The sequence below is a fragment of the Temnothorax longispinosus genome, chromosome 10, assembly GCF_030848805.1.
Source record: "Temnothorax longispinosus isolate EJ_2023e chromosome 10, Tlon_JGU_v1, whole genome shotgun sequence".
Lineage (NCBI taxonomy): Eukaryota > Metazoa > Arthropoda > Insecta > Hymenoptera > Formicidae > Temnothorax > Temnothorax longispinosus.
Window position 1 is genome coordinate 8067703 of NC_092367.1, and position 12781 is coordinate 8080483.

General features: G+C 41.8%; 2 protein-coding genes and 1 long non-coding RNA gene across 8 annotated transcripts; 1 reads left to right on the plus strand and 2 right to left on the minus strand.

The window, feature by feature from the left end:
* Window positions 1–148: 148 nt before the first annotated feature.
* On the minus strand, window positions 149–9555 carry LOC139821183 (coronin-2B). 5 transcript variants are annotated; one of them, XM_071792043.1, is made up of 10 exons: window positions 8966–9107; window positions 6376–6672; window positions 4310–4507; window positions 3965–4081; window positions 3470–3784; window positions 3088–3312; window positions 2814–3023; window positions 2608–2725; window positions 2185–2411; window positions 149–2104 (listed from the first exon to the last, which is right to left on the minus strand). In XM_071792043.1, exons 2-10 carry the CDS (start codon window positions 6391–6393, stop codon window positions 1910–1912), a joined length of 1623 nt encoding a protein of 540 aa, XP_071648144.1. In that variant the 5' UTR covers window positions 6394–6672; window positions 8966–9107; the 3' UTR covers window positions 149–1909. The 5 variants fall into 5 exon arrangements, with proteins under 5 accessions (XP_071648144.1, XP_071648145.1, XP_071648142.1 ...); XM_071792044.1 differs by lacking the exon at window positions 8966–9107 and adding an exon at window positions 7514–7808; XM_071792041.1 differs by lacking the exon at window positions 6376–6672 and having other exon boundaries at window positions 8966–9555.
* A 602-nt stretch (window positions 9556–10157) lies between these two features.
* On the plus strand, window positions 10158–12329 carry LOC139821190 (B-cell receptor-associated protein 31-like). 2 transcript variants are annotated; one of them, XM_071792062.1, is made up of 3 exons: window positions 10158–10408; window positions 11072–11379; window positions 11517–12329. In XM_071792062.1, the coding sequence occupies exons 2-3, from the start codon at window positions 11106–11108 to the stop codon at window positions 11945–11947; spliced, it is 705 nt and encodes a 234-aa protein (XP_071648163.1). In that variant the 5' UTR covers window positions 10158–10408; window positions 11072–11105; the 3' UTR covers window positions 11948–12329. The 2 variants fall into 2 exon arrangements, with proteins under 2 accessions (XP_071648163.1, XP_071648164.1); XM_071792063.1 differs by lacking the exon at window positions 10158–10408 and adding an exon at window positions 10723–10928.
* Window positions 10186–10735, minus strand: LOC139821194 (uncharacterized). The gene is made up of 2 exons (XR_011734206.1): window positions 10544–10735; window positions 10186–10417 (listed from the first exon to the last, which is right to left on the minus strand). It is a non-coding gene; the product is annotated as an uncharacterized lncRNA (long non-coding RNA).
* Window positions 12330–12781: the final 452 nt, after the last annotated feature.

Sequence of the window (12781 nt, forward strand, 5' to 3'; positions counted from 1 at the left end):
GCGTTTTATTATGAGATTCCCGCTTGCCATGTATCATACTTCCTTGTTCATAAATCTCTCGGACAGGCATACGCAATAAATTGGCCCGTAATGTGTTATATGATGACGCTCTTTGGTATTTTTCTATTTAGCACAAGAAATTATTGGATTGGGTCTCAATAATATATTTAATTGACATGTATAAATATTACATATATAAATCACGATACAGGCATATTGCGTCACGATACTACATCAGGAGTAAATTTATAATTCGTAGCGAAATTTATAAATTTCGTTACATTACGTCTATCACGAAAACGAATCATCTTACAAATGTCATAGAAATTGCTTCCAATATGAATATCGAAAATATAGCTACAAACTATCTTGCAATATTTTACTGCCTATAAAATGCCTAATACAGCATATGTAACTTCATGCTCTCGAAGAAGTTAGTACATCTAAAAGAGGGTCTCAATGAAATACCTCATTTACGGGTAATTAAAGCTAATGACGATTACAAAGTAAAGAACTAGTGAAGAAAGACTAGGGAATGCTACGTCACATGTTGCTGTATCAGTGTTTTATCCTTATTACATTTTGTGGACAATGAAATTTCATACTCACAGGCGATATGTGAGATGTAGCATCCAGGTACTATATTTATACCACGGTATACAATTGCACAGTTGTATGAAAAATACGCATATAAACGTATATGTATATACTATAAATCATTATACGACTTGATTATTGTTATTAAAGCAGAAATATAATTCTGTATGATTCTCAGAAACTACGAGAGCTACGAGGCTAATGCTAAAAATAAGTGTCCTAATACATTTGCTATCGTATTCCCTTTAAGTTAGCTCAGGTGAATTAAATCGACATTGAACCGCGTTAAACGTTTCTTAAAAATATAAGGTCCATTTACTGTCACATCATCGATTGTACATTGTTCAACGATCTCGTTAGTCGCACGTACATTACACTGTGCATTTATCGTATAAAAAGAAATTTTATGCTAATTTTCTTTTGACTAATCACGACATTTATTAGGTATTATCACTGCATTCGTAGATTTAGAGATCTTATTGCCATCAACATCACGGAGTGGCAGTGGATGGCAGTGAAAAATATATGCGATAGCAAAATGCTCAATATATGAATACGCTAGTCCACTCGTACATATACGACATATCGACTTTTAGAGCATATAATAAATCGGCAACAAAATTCATTTTACGCGTTGCAGAGATAAATTTGTAATACAAATAGAAACAATAATCTACATGATAATATGCAAAGAAATACTGTCTTTCAAAAGATCTGTATCTTTAATAATGGAGCAATATATTAAATAATATATCAGTTAAGTGTCAAGTAACTAATAAGCGAGTTGCGAACATTAATAGAAAAAAATAAACAATTAACAGACTAGTACTAACATAATATCCGCCTAACGTTTTCAAAAAAGTAAAATACATTATTCAACTGATAACACATCATGAATTACCTTTACGCTGCCATTTGTCTAAAGGTATTGTGCTTCTCTTAACTTCTTAATATTCGACTTACGCATCTAAATGTGTGCGTGAACAGGTACAATTTTCATGTAACAAATGCAGCCTACTTTTTCTGTTCCCTCGTGATCAACGCGACAATTTTGTCCTACATAAAAATTGTAGATATCCCAAAAAAAGTTCGTAAAAATTTTTCTGTGCGAATATTTCTTTGTGTATGAATATATGACGAAGCTAGACTCCTAAGCGTGTTAGTACAAAGTTCTTGTAAGCTTAGGCTCTTTATCATTATTAGCGGTGCGTAAATACTCTAATCAAACTTTAAGTATTGATTGAATCACGTATAGCAGAGTAAAGCTGCAAGAGTCTTATTCAAAAGCGATGTTGAAGCGAGCTTGTAAATTTTATTGACGCTGCAATTTTCGTATTTGGTCCTCTAATTCTTTAACGCGCAGCTGACTATTAGCGAGCTGCCGTCGCACCAGTCTCAATTCGTCGGTTTGACGAGCAAATGCCAAACGAAGTTCCGCTTCATTGTTTGGAACGTCCACAGTCTCCATAACTTTATTGTCATTAAGCGAAGACGATATAATATTCTTCTAATAGAAAAAAAAAAATATATGAAATATAAAGTATATAAAAAAATCAACGATATAATATACGTATATTACGCTCGTACCTGTATAGCAACATTTCCAAATTTCTGCTGAAGTTGCTGAAATTTTGTGCTTTGATTGCTGGATGTCTTTTGACTCTTTTCCGACATATCGTGCAATTCCACCGGTCTGTAATCCGGTATCGTTTCCGTAGACAAGAACGCAAATTTCTTCTTGTTATTTAGATCGGTGGTCGCAGGCAATTGCGGTGGCTTGTATACTCGTGGCTTATGCGTAGAGATGCTCCCACCTAATAATAAATAGCATGATATCCATTAATATGACTCGATAGAAACTACTATCGTATTAATGGTAAATATAAGAACAAATAAAGCAAAGAATAACTCGCTTGAATAAAATCTAAACAATGTTTGGGACAGATCGCGCGATACCAATATTCGCGATGTACAATTAGAGTGTAAAATTATAATACAAAAATGTAGGACCTGTTTTGAGAGAGATCAAGATTGGCGGGCTGTTCATGCCGCTGATCCAGTCTCTAGCCGACAACGCGGGACACGTTCCAATTGTATCGGGGTACAAATCTTCTTGGAATTGATCACTCTGAAACGTATAATATAGTTTTCTTTAATATACAATTTGAGAGAAAATTTTGTGAAGAAGATAAAATATTAAGTACACGTAAACTTGCCTTTCGTGGCACTATCATCGAGATTGGCTCGCACATTCCACGAGTCGCGTGTAACTTGTAAAATCTGAATACTTCACACAAAGAGGTACTAATGCCCCTCTTCGGCATCACTCCCAATCCTCTCTGAGGATTTCCAGATATAAATTGACTGAGATAATGCAGCCAGGGTGCTTCGTTAACCACTTCGTAATACCGAATGTTACCGTCGCCCTGCAGAAAGCAATGACACAGCGAGTTTTAAACAGTTCATATTACGCACGTCGTACATTCTTACCTTCCCGGCTAAGAACACCATATTGGTATCGTTATCGTAAAATGGAAAAACCACTCCGCTCGACGAATCTATCGTCTCGCATGTCAAAGGGACATTTAGGTCATGCTGACTCCATATCGCGTATTGTCGGTCCGAATGTCTGCTAAATCCAGTAGTCAAAAGACGTCCGGAACTGCCAAGGAATACCACCTTGCTCGCTTTCGTGCCGGCGTGACATACCCCTTCCTGTTAAAATTAAAGTTTAGATTTGTTAAAATTTAACAGAAACATATAATTTTTAGAGACACAAATATTTTCTAGATTCGTGGTTATTAAAAATGACACTCGGGATTTATAAAGTTAAATAAATATATTTACAATCGTAAATTTGAACGATCCTTACCGAAACTACGATACCGGACCTCGGCTCGAAAACGCGCAATTTCTTATCCTTGCAAGTGGTCGCCAATAAGCTGCCGTCGCGGTTTAGGGACATGCTGTAAATCACATCGGGATGCCTGTCGATGACGCTCACCGCCTCGCATCTATTCACGTCCCACACAATGACGAGATGATCAAAGCCGGCGCTGAAGAGCACATTCTCCGCTACCGGATGCCATTCGATATAAGCGACGCGTCGTTTGTGCCCTTGCAACTCCACCAGCCACTCGGTCAGGTTCCTCGACAATCCGCCATCGGGTATGTGCCACAGTTTTATCTAGATACAAAGATCCAAATCTTCGTGATCCCGTTTACCTCTCGATTAAATATGGTAATTGGCATAAATTTTGAATCTCTCATTTTATACTCGGTGTTTACAGAAATCTACAGGCTTTGAAGATGTATAAGACGTGGAGATGCTCTCCATCCGATATTAAATGCAAAGTACGTTTCTTACAGTGCAATCATCGGAACAGGACGCGATGATGTTGTCGTTGAACGGATTCCACTTGATGTCCAAAACGGGACCGGTATGTCCAGTTACTCGGCTGGCGTTGAAGTCGAGGCGACCGGTCTGTAATAATTGGGAAAATAATATTAATAATAATATACATAAATAACTAATACAATATGTTACATGAAAGTCTATAATTAATCGTATTTAGAATACTATGTGACACGATTGAAACGTTCGCGAGAAAGGATTGAATTTATTTCTCGGATTGCCCGAGCGTCACGTTAGCTAATATTATTCTTTGCACAGGAAGGGAATCGATAAATCGATAAGACGCAGATAACTCACACGATCCAACGATAACACGAGGAACGCTCCGCCACCCGCAACCTCCGTCACGACGGCCAGGAACTTCGGATTCACGGCGCAGAATTGCGAATCGTGGGCGTTCTTCGTGATCTTGATGTTGTCGTAGCATTTCTCCCTCTTGGCTGGCACCCCGTAAACGTGCCGAAACTTGCTGCTCCGAACGCCGCGGAACCACGACTGTAAATATCATTAACAACAATTTTATCACTCAACCCCGTCTCTTTTCAATTCTGCTTCGATATATACGTTCCGGTTGCAGGATATCTCGTCGGAATATTATTGCAATCTCAAGAGGTCATGTCGGGGGAAAAAAAAGGAAACGGAGGACATCGCACTGACATAATGTATACGCATTTGCGACGATTTCGAGGGAGAGGAAAAAAAAAGGAAAATTAAATTAAAGAAAAATATACCATTCATGTGTACGATATCTTCGGGGAGGACTCTCTCTTACTCAGAAACCGTGAAAAAGAAAGTTGCCGGCGTCACGAACGGAAATACAGACATTTCGCTATCGGCTGACAATTATTGCGGAGTTTTCAGCCGGGCGCTTCTGAGGATAGAGCGACCGGAGGAATCGACGCGGAACGAATGCACGATGCGCGATGAGGTATAAAACATAACGATGGAGCGCGCTTTTGCACAAAACGTGTAGTTACGTCTACAACGTTTTCCCATATGCGCTTATGCTCCTCGCGCGGAATCACGATAATTAAATCGCGCCGGCGAGCAAAACATTACACACGATGGTACAATGATTGCGGTATCCCTCGTTCCGTTATTTTGCATTTGCGAAGCGCGCGCCTTCGAAACTAAAAGCGGAACACTCGAAAAAGGCTTCTTTTCTCTTTTACACGAAGATTTTTTAATTTTGTTAACTACGTTTTTCTTTCTTCTCGAAGCTGCCACGTTGCAGACGCGCACGCAATGAGTCACACGCGGTTGTGGCTAATTGACGGCGCGAATGTGAAATCTCTCTCTCGAATTCGTGTGAATCGACGTATTCTTTACTGGCGCGCGCAGTGTAGCGCGGTGAGATAGATCGAATTATGCGACTTTTCCCCATAAAAAAAGAAGATAATCGAGCGGATTGCGAGAACTGCGTAAGAATCGCGGCGAAAGGATCGAAACTCCGAAATTCTCTGCGCGGGCGGTCTCCCGAATCTATTCAAGCCCGTCTTTCATCTGCGAATTCCCTTCGACGCCAATCTGGAATTGAAGATTAAAATTCACTTCAAGTTAAATAAAGGATCCGCATTTAGCTCCCCGAGAAAGAGAAAATTGATATTTGCTTTATAACTCGAAAACTACCGATTTATAACTTTAATTTATAACTGCGACTTATAACTTTGTGTTCAATTGTTAATTAAATATTACATAACGTTAATTAAAGTCCATTTTTTTTGTTACTTGTTAATTTGAAAAACTACCGTTGTAGAGAAAAGATTAAATCAAAACTGATCAAAGCAAACGTGATAAAAGACGGCTCGGTAGATCGGGGACACCCTGTGTGTAAAATGTGTGCAAGGTATCGTAATCAAAATCAATAACCGGTACATTATGTAATAACGTTGTGGCTTACTCGTTGCTACGGAAGCAATATTAATAGAGATACAATATTTTACATCCTCAATTCTATGCACGAACTGTTTACGAAGGAAAGAACGTACATGAAATTTTGACATTTAAATTTCAAACGAAAGAGGTATCGACTTTAATGAGATTCCGAACGCCTTTTACAGACTTTAAAAACTTTAAAAACGCTTTAAAAACTAAACAATTCGCTTTACGTGCACAAGCGTAAACTTGAAGAAGTTTGGGACTCGTTCTTTTAATTAACTGGGATGCAGGTCAAACCGGAAACTCTCCCCCTCGCTCAGGGTCTACAAGAAGGTCCACTTTAAACATGTAATAATCCAAAACGATCTCTCAATACAAAATTACAAGCTCTACACGTTCCAGCTCGCCAGAAACGATGCGCGTTTCCTTTCCGATTTTGATTTCGGCGTACGGAGCTCTACGGAGAGGAGGAGATTGGTACTCACCTGTCTAGTGTTGGTCATGTCTGACGTTAATCGGGATCTGGTGTCCGGGACAGCCGGTGCTCGACGAGTACACGTGCGCGGTGAGACGATCGTCGCCAGTGCACAACGGAGACGCGGTAATCGACAAGCCGGGACCCATGCATGTGCAGGTGGTTGGAGAAACGAAGAGAGAGAGAAAGAGAGAGACAGGAGGAGAAGAAGAGAGGGAAGAGAAACGAGAAAAAGAGAGAAAGAAACACTGACGTGGGATAATATTGCAACCACAACTACACGAGCCGCTCTCTCACGCCGCGCTTACTAGAAGAAACAAAGGAAAATGAGACACGCGTCTAATTAGCAACTCATAAAATCACACAAGAGTAAGCTCGCGCGGCGCGTCAAAGCGCGGCCGTCGCAGTTTCCGCGTAGCGCGTAACTTAAAGTAAACTCGGGGCGAGGGAATGGTGGGGATCAATTCACGTAATTAGACTCGGGCCGAGTTTATCGCGACGATCGCGTCGTTACAGACAGCGATGATCCTATTAACGAGATCTTCTCTTTTCTGAGTGTAACAACCGCTTTCCCCTCTCAATTCTGGAAGGCTCCGAACGATCGTAATAGTTTTCTATCGGCGAGAAAGATTCAACGAGGAAACCCTCGATCGCGAAACCACCGATTAACCGTCAACTTAAAGCCTGCGAGTTATGAAATGATTAAAATATCCAGTTATTGACATTTCGCTCGTAACGACGCGATCGTAGTTTGATAACTTATCTCGGTGGCGCGGGCCATGAAGACAGAAGTTTCTTTGATGGCTTATGTCACGCGCGCTAGGTAATCTAGGCCGTGTGAGCTTTTACATCATACAGCTTCGAGTTGAAACGTTATACTAAAACGTCGCCTCTTTTCGACCGGTATCGCCGGATTTTGCTATTAGCGTGTCGTCGAGCTTCTGCTCGGCCCTCGGAAAGTCTTCGTCCTCTTTCAACTCGATTATGAGACTCAACGTCCGTCGCATCAATCATCTTTACGGGGAGGGGAGATTACGAAACCGAGCGGTCGAAGAAGATCGGGAGTTTGAGTTACATACGGATACGTGACACATTCCGGCCCTTTCGGCGGACGCAGGACTGTCTGCCGTTTAAATTGCGATACGTACACACGGATTCGCCATGCGAGCAACGTTTCTTCACCTTCCTTTTGGTCGAACAACGAGACGATTACGAGATCGACCGACACGCGCTCGTGTCGCACAGAAAAGAATAACTGTCAAGAGATATAAGGTGCAAGAGCCGAGCGCTATCGAACGAACGCTCGGCCACGCCGACCGTTCCGCTGCTACTGCACAAAGGCGAGTGACTATCTAGTGCCGGTAGTGGCTCAGTGCTCGCAGAACTCGATGCCCGTTGCTTGTTGTAGTGTCACGCAGTGCCTCGCGCATGGTTCGGCGTCTGTGGCAACGTGATTCCGGCCAGTGTCAATATTGAAGTATGTTTGGGAATTTGATACTTTTGCGAATGCTCCATTTAGCAACACAAATCGTCAAGTGGATTCCGAGCGTCTCATTTCTGCCTTCTACTTCATTTGCGCAGCTATGGATTGGTGACTCACCAGGGAAGGTGTAGAAGAGGAATGGAAATACGATAATTTCTTGAATGTATTGACAAGGGCTGCGCTGCGAATTTAATATACATCAATTATTTAAAGCGCTCGGAACATAATTCGGGATTCATTTAAATAAGTTTGTCCGTTTAGGTAAAAAAAGATTCATCATAGTTTCAGTGAAAAAGTATCGATGAATAAATCATCGTATACGAGTATTACGAACCTGAACGTTTATCCATCGCTCTTAGGTGCATCTTCGCGCATCTAAACGTAAAAGTGACGCGATAAAAAAAATAACGGATGCTCGCCACTGATTTTTCGGCACTTCTTACCGTGTGGGAACGCGTCCTGCATGCCCTGAAGAAATCGAAAACCAGCTGCGTCACATGCACACACGACAAATAATAACAACAATGCTACGAAACAGGTCGAACGCCTAAAATATAAGATTCTATCGCCACATCGATTCAAAATCATTCCTCTGTACACCACGAAATTCATACGGCAGCCAGATCGAACCGAGGGATTGTCGTTTCTACTATCGCAAAGCCATACGAAGAATTTATACGGCAAATTACGGGGAGTCGCATGCACAGATCTATGATAAAAACGTTTTCCTTACAAAAATTGCACGGGCGACTTCAACCAAATCCCAATTAACTCATCAAGTAATCGAAATGCCAACAACAGGGAATTAATAATTCTATCCAGATCTGTTCCTTCTAGCTGAGTTTCTTGCGCGTTCAACTTTCATCTTTTTTTTCTCCATTTAGAAAAACGGTGCAAAAAGTTCGAGTTTCTAAAAAGAAACAAACCTTATGTTATTTTATTATCACGCGGATAGAATTGTTTGTTTTTTGTTATCCGACGGATTTAAAGATCAGCGACAATGAAGTAGTCGGCAATGTTGTCGGAGATAATTCAGATCAATTGGGAATTGCCCGAAGTCACTCCGGACGGTCGTTTCCATCTAACGCTTCGCGTTTAAACTCGACTTAAAACTCACTTTGCCGCTGGGCTTGTAACAGGCCCGCGCGTCTACCATGTTGTTCATGATCGCGTGCTGATCCTCGTCGAAGCTCAGTCTCTCCTCCCTCGTGCGTATCATCTCCCGGCTGGCGACGTTGTGTCCCATAGACCCAGCTGCGCGCGGGAATCTATCCTCGAGACGGCTGGTATTCTCTCTGCTACTCCGAACACTCGACTCGCGCGTCGTCGGTACGGGAGCTACGAGCGGACCATCGCCTTGCCGGCGTCGTCGCCTCCTTCTCCCGCCTCTCGCTCGGTCTCTCCTTCTCCTCTTTTTTTCCCCCGTCAACGGCACGTCTATTAATCGCACCGTGGCACGTCTGTTGATCAGACACGTGTGCGAGCACTTTCACGCACCGTCGGAAGCCCGTCGGTCGGACCTACTCGTGCGTGTGAACGCGGTATCGATCTGACTGGATCTGACGTTCCGCATGTAAACACTGGAGCCATGACAGGGAGTAAAAGTAAACGTGACGAAGAGCGGTGTTTCTCTAGAGACTCTTCGCTCTGGGAAAATGGCGGGTTCGTCCCGCGTCCGATCGCCCTAGAGTCCCTCGAGTTTTTGGACCCGGTTCGGACACCGTTCGCCATTTTTAAATTGACCGCGGCGCGCTTTTCAAAAAAATGTTCAAATCAACATTTAGTATCTCTGCCAAGGAATCTCCAATCTACAGCTCTTCTCTCTGATTCTTTTGAAACTAAAAGAAGATAAAAGTAAGTTGAATCGAGATTAAAGTTGATCTACATTGATAGAATAATGAACAGAAGAATAGAAAAAGATAAAAGATAATGTTAAACCGAGATTAAAGTTAATCTGCATTGGTAGAAATATGTATCATTTAATATAAATAGAATTATTAATTTCTCATTGTTCAATATAAAAAAAAAAGATTAGGTTAGAGTATATCGAATTGTAGCAATTCTACCGGGTGAATTAATCGCCGATTAATTAATCAGTGATCGGTCCAAGTCGCCCTAGGGAATAACTCTCTACTCAGCGCAGCGACCAATCGGCTTCTGCTTCTTCGGGGCGATTAATAACGTAGGGGCAGATGATTGGTCGCCGCTCGTCACGTGCAACGCGAATTGCGGTGCGAGAGCTGCATCAATCCACGCGACTGCCATATATGACTGCCATTGTACAAAACGTGACAGGGAGAAAGAGAGAGAAAGAGGAAGAAAAAGAGAAACGAGAGAGAAAGAGAGAACCATGTATTTTGCCAATTGCCAGGAGCTAGGGTGACGTCACGCGGTGTACGGTTTATTTATAAAATCACCGACGACGTTGCTCCGTTGCTCGCGCTCGGATTCGTACTTTGAGCCCACTCGTGCATCTCGGGACGTCGCAGAAGAGCCGCCGCGGGCCGACGACGTGTCCCATTCCTCTCGCCGTCGTCACTCGTCCTCACACGGGAAGCACGTAAGAATCCTGGCGAATTCTTTATTAGCAGCGACTGACGATTTGAGACTGTGATATTTGGTCGCCGGTCGTCCGGGCGAACGAGACCAGCGTAGAAATCGTTGCCGAACATTTGTTGAAAATATATCTTCGCACCTGTGTTATTTCGAGAAGAAGAAGACTGCCGGAGAACGGATTCCGTCGTCGCGGTTTTGTTGCGATTCGTTTCCTCCGCAACGGCAACGTGGCTCTATTCGCCTCGCGTAGCGAATCGTCCACCACGCGCGCGAAACGTGACAGTCGAAGCTTCGAGGACCGACCGACGGGAAATTTCCACGTAATCCTCGTATCGTGTGTATTCACGGAGTGACGTTGCGCCTCGACCGATCCGATTCAAAGTCGCGTGTCATCCTTGTCTATTCCTGTCGCACGCGCTCTCCTCGGGAAGGATAATTGCGTCGCAGCGAATTAAGTTGTTTTTCACTGATGTAATTAGCATATCCTGTCGCGTAGTTATTTCGCGGACGCTAGGAAGATAGAGGTAGGGAGGAGAGCTGTGCTCTGCACTTTGTAAAAAAGAAGGGAGATTCAGCTGATAACAAGGAATTTTGACGAGCACTTGATTTCCAAGGTCTCGAGATGTAACAATCATACCTGTGTTTCATCATTTTTTATTTTTTTTAGGTACCTGTACACAGGCGTAGAATAAGAGTCAAACATGAGTCTACAGTGGACGCTCATCGCCGGTTTCCTCTACATCGAGGTCTTTCTCGTCCTCCTCCTGGTATTGCCAGTGGCCTCGCCTACGAGATGGCAAAAGCTCTTCAAATCTCGCTTCTTGCAAAGTATAAATAATCAGGCTTCCATTTACTTTGTGGTTTTACTGGGCGTCCTGGTTCTCTTTTTGCTGGACGCCATACGGGAGATGCGGAAGTACTCTGGAAGCATGGATCACGCCGACCATCATCATCAGTTGAACCTTGAAATGCAAGGTAGGTTATATAATATTTTTTGTGGTTTTTTTTTCCATATCAATTTGACTCGATAAATACGGCACGGATTATTGTTGTTCTAACATTTTTTATGATTGTTACTATATAATGAATCTATATTTATGTACGTCTTCTAGAAAACATGAGATTGTTCCGCGCCCAGAGGAATTTCTACATATCCGGCTTTGCGCTGTTTCTGAGCTTGGTGATACGCCGTCTCGTCATCCTGATATCCACCCAAGCTTCCCTGCTCGCGCAAAATGAGGCGGCCATGCGACAGGCTCAGTCCGCGACAACCACAGCCAGGAGCCTGTTATCCCAGAGAACGACCGGGGAAAGTGCGCAGAACGACTCCAACGAGGCGCACGATAAAGCTGTCTCGGAACTGAAAAATCAAATCAAGGAGTTACAAGTCAAGAATCAGGAGCTCGAGAGCAATTTGACTAAAGAGAAGAAGGATAAAGAGGCGATAAAGTCGCAGGCAGAGTCAGTCACAAAAGAGTACGATCGTTTGAATGAGGAACACGCGAAACTCGTGCAATCGAGCGGTGATAAGAAAACCGATTAAACAATTGTGATTTTTTCGTTTTCCTTTTTTCTTTTTTTTTTCCTTAAATCATCATTTGCTCACGAGTCCTAAAATTTGATTACGTTATATTAAATTATAGAATTCGTATCGTATAATCGTATAATTTAAACAGGAGTTACATTTCACGAAGATAACATATTTATATACTTTTGTTAGGAAATTGTAATACAAATATTATTACTATTGTGTGGTGGTGTAACGTGCCTCGTAATACACTGTACATCCCCTTTCCAATTTTGTGCACTTTCTGTTGTGTACAAAGCCTGTACCCGTATTTCTTAATTCGTGATATATATCGTTATTTTTATGAACAGTTAACGATGTAATTCTAAGAATTCCATAAATTGAAGTTTTCGTTATAGTTATTTTGTATTTCATTTTTGTTTTGTTTTTTTGGAGAAGTGGTACAAATTTTGATGGCAGGTTGCCGTCAACCGTTATAATTTTATACTGCACTGAGAATAATTAATTACTGCACATTCGGCAAGTATTAATAATGTATAAATAGGATATATATTTTACATACGTTTTAGACAATATATCTTTAATGTACTTCCAATCTTGCATTTGCAACGTTTCCTCGTTTTGTATTTACTAATAATCTTATATAAAATTATATATATATTATAGAATATATATATACACACTCTATAACGTGTGCTGTGCTGTTGTAGGCCTTCATTTGGGTCGTGCACCCTGGGTTATGCTGTATATATTTTGATCTATGAATAGAACTGTGGGAACCTCAAAATAAGTTGTTCGGGTCTTCACCGATGCAACACTTTCCTGCATAATTATTATAAAAAGCGTTAT

What these genes read in the sequence shown, in the direction of transcription:
- LOC139821183 (XM_071792041.1), bottom strand. Translation starts at nt 9,094, where the DNA reads ATGGGACACAACGTCGCCAGCCGGGAGATGATACGCACGAGGGAGGAG. An exon ending in CCTGTTCCGATGATTGCACT is followed by an intron (nt 3,785 to 3,964) that starts GTAAGAAACGTA and finishes CTTTGTATCTAG; the next exon opens with ATAAAACTGTGGCACATACC. An exon ending in TTGGAAATGTTGCTATACAG is followed by an intron (nt 2,105 to 2,184) that starts GTACGAGCGTAA and finishes TTTTTCTATTAG; the next exon opens with AAGAATATTATATCGTCTTC.
- LOC139821190 (XM_071792062.1), top strand. Translation starts at nt 11,106, where the DNA reads ATGAGTCTACAGTGGACGCTCATCGCCGGTTTCCTCTACATCGAGGTC. An exon ending in GTTGAACCTTGAAATGCAAG is followed by an intron (nt 11,380 to 11,516) that starts GTAGGTTATATA and finishes TACGTCTTCTAG; the next exon opens with AAAACATGAGATTGTTCCGC.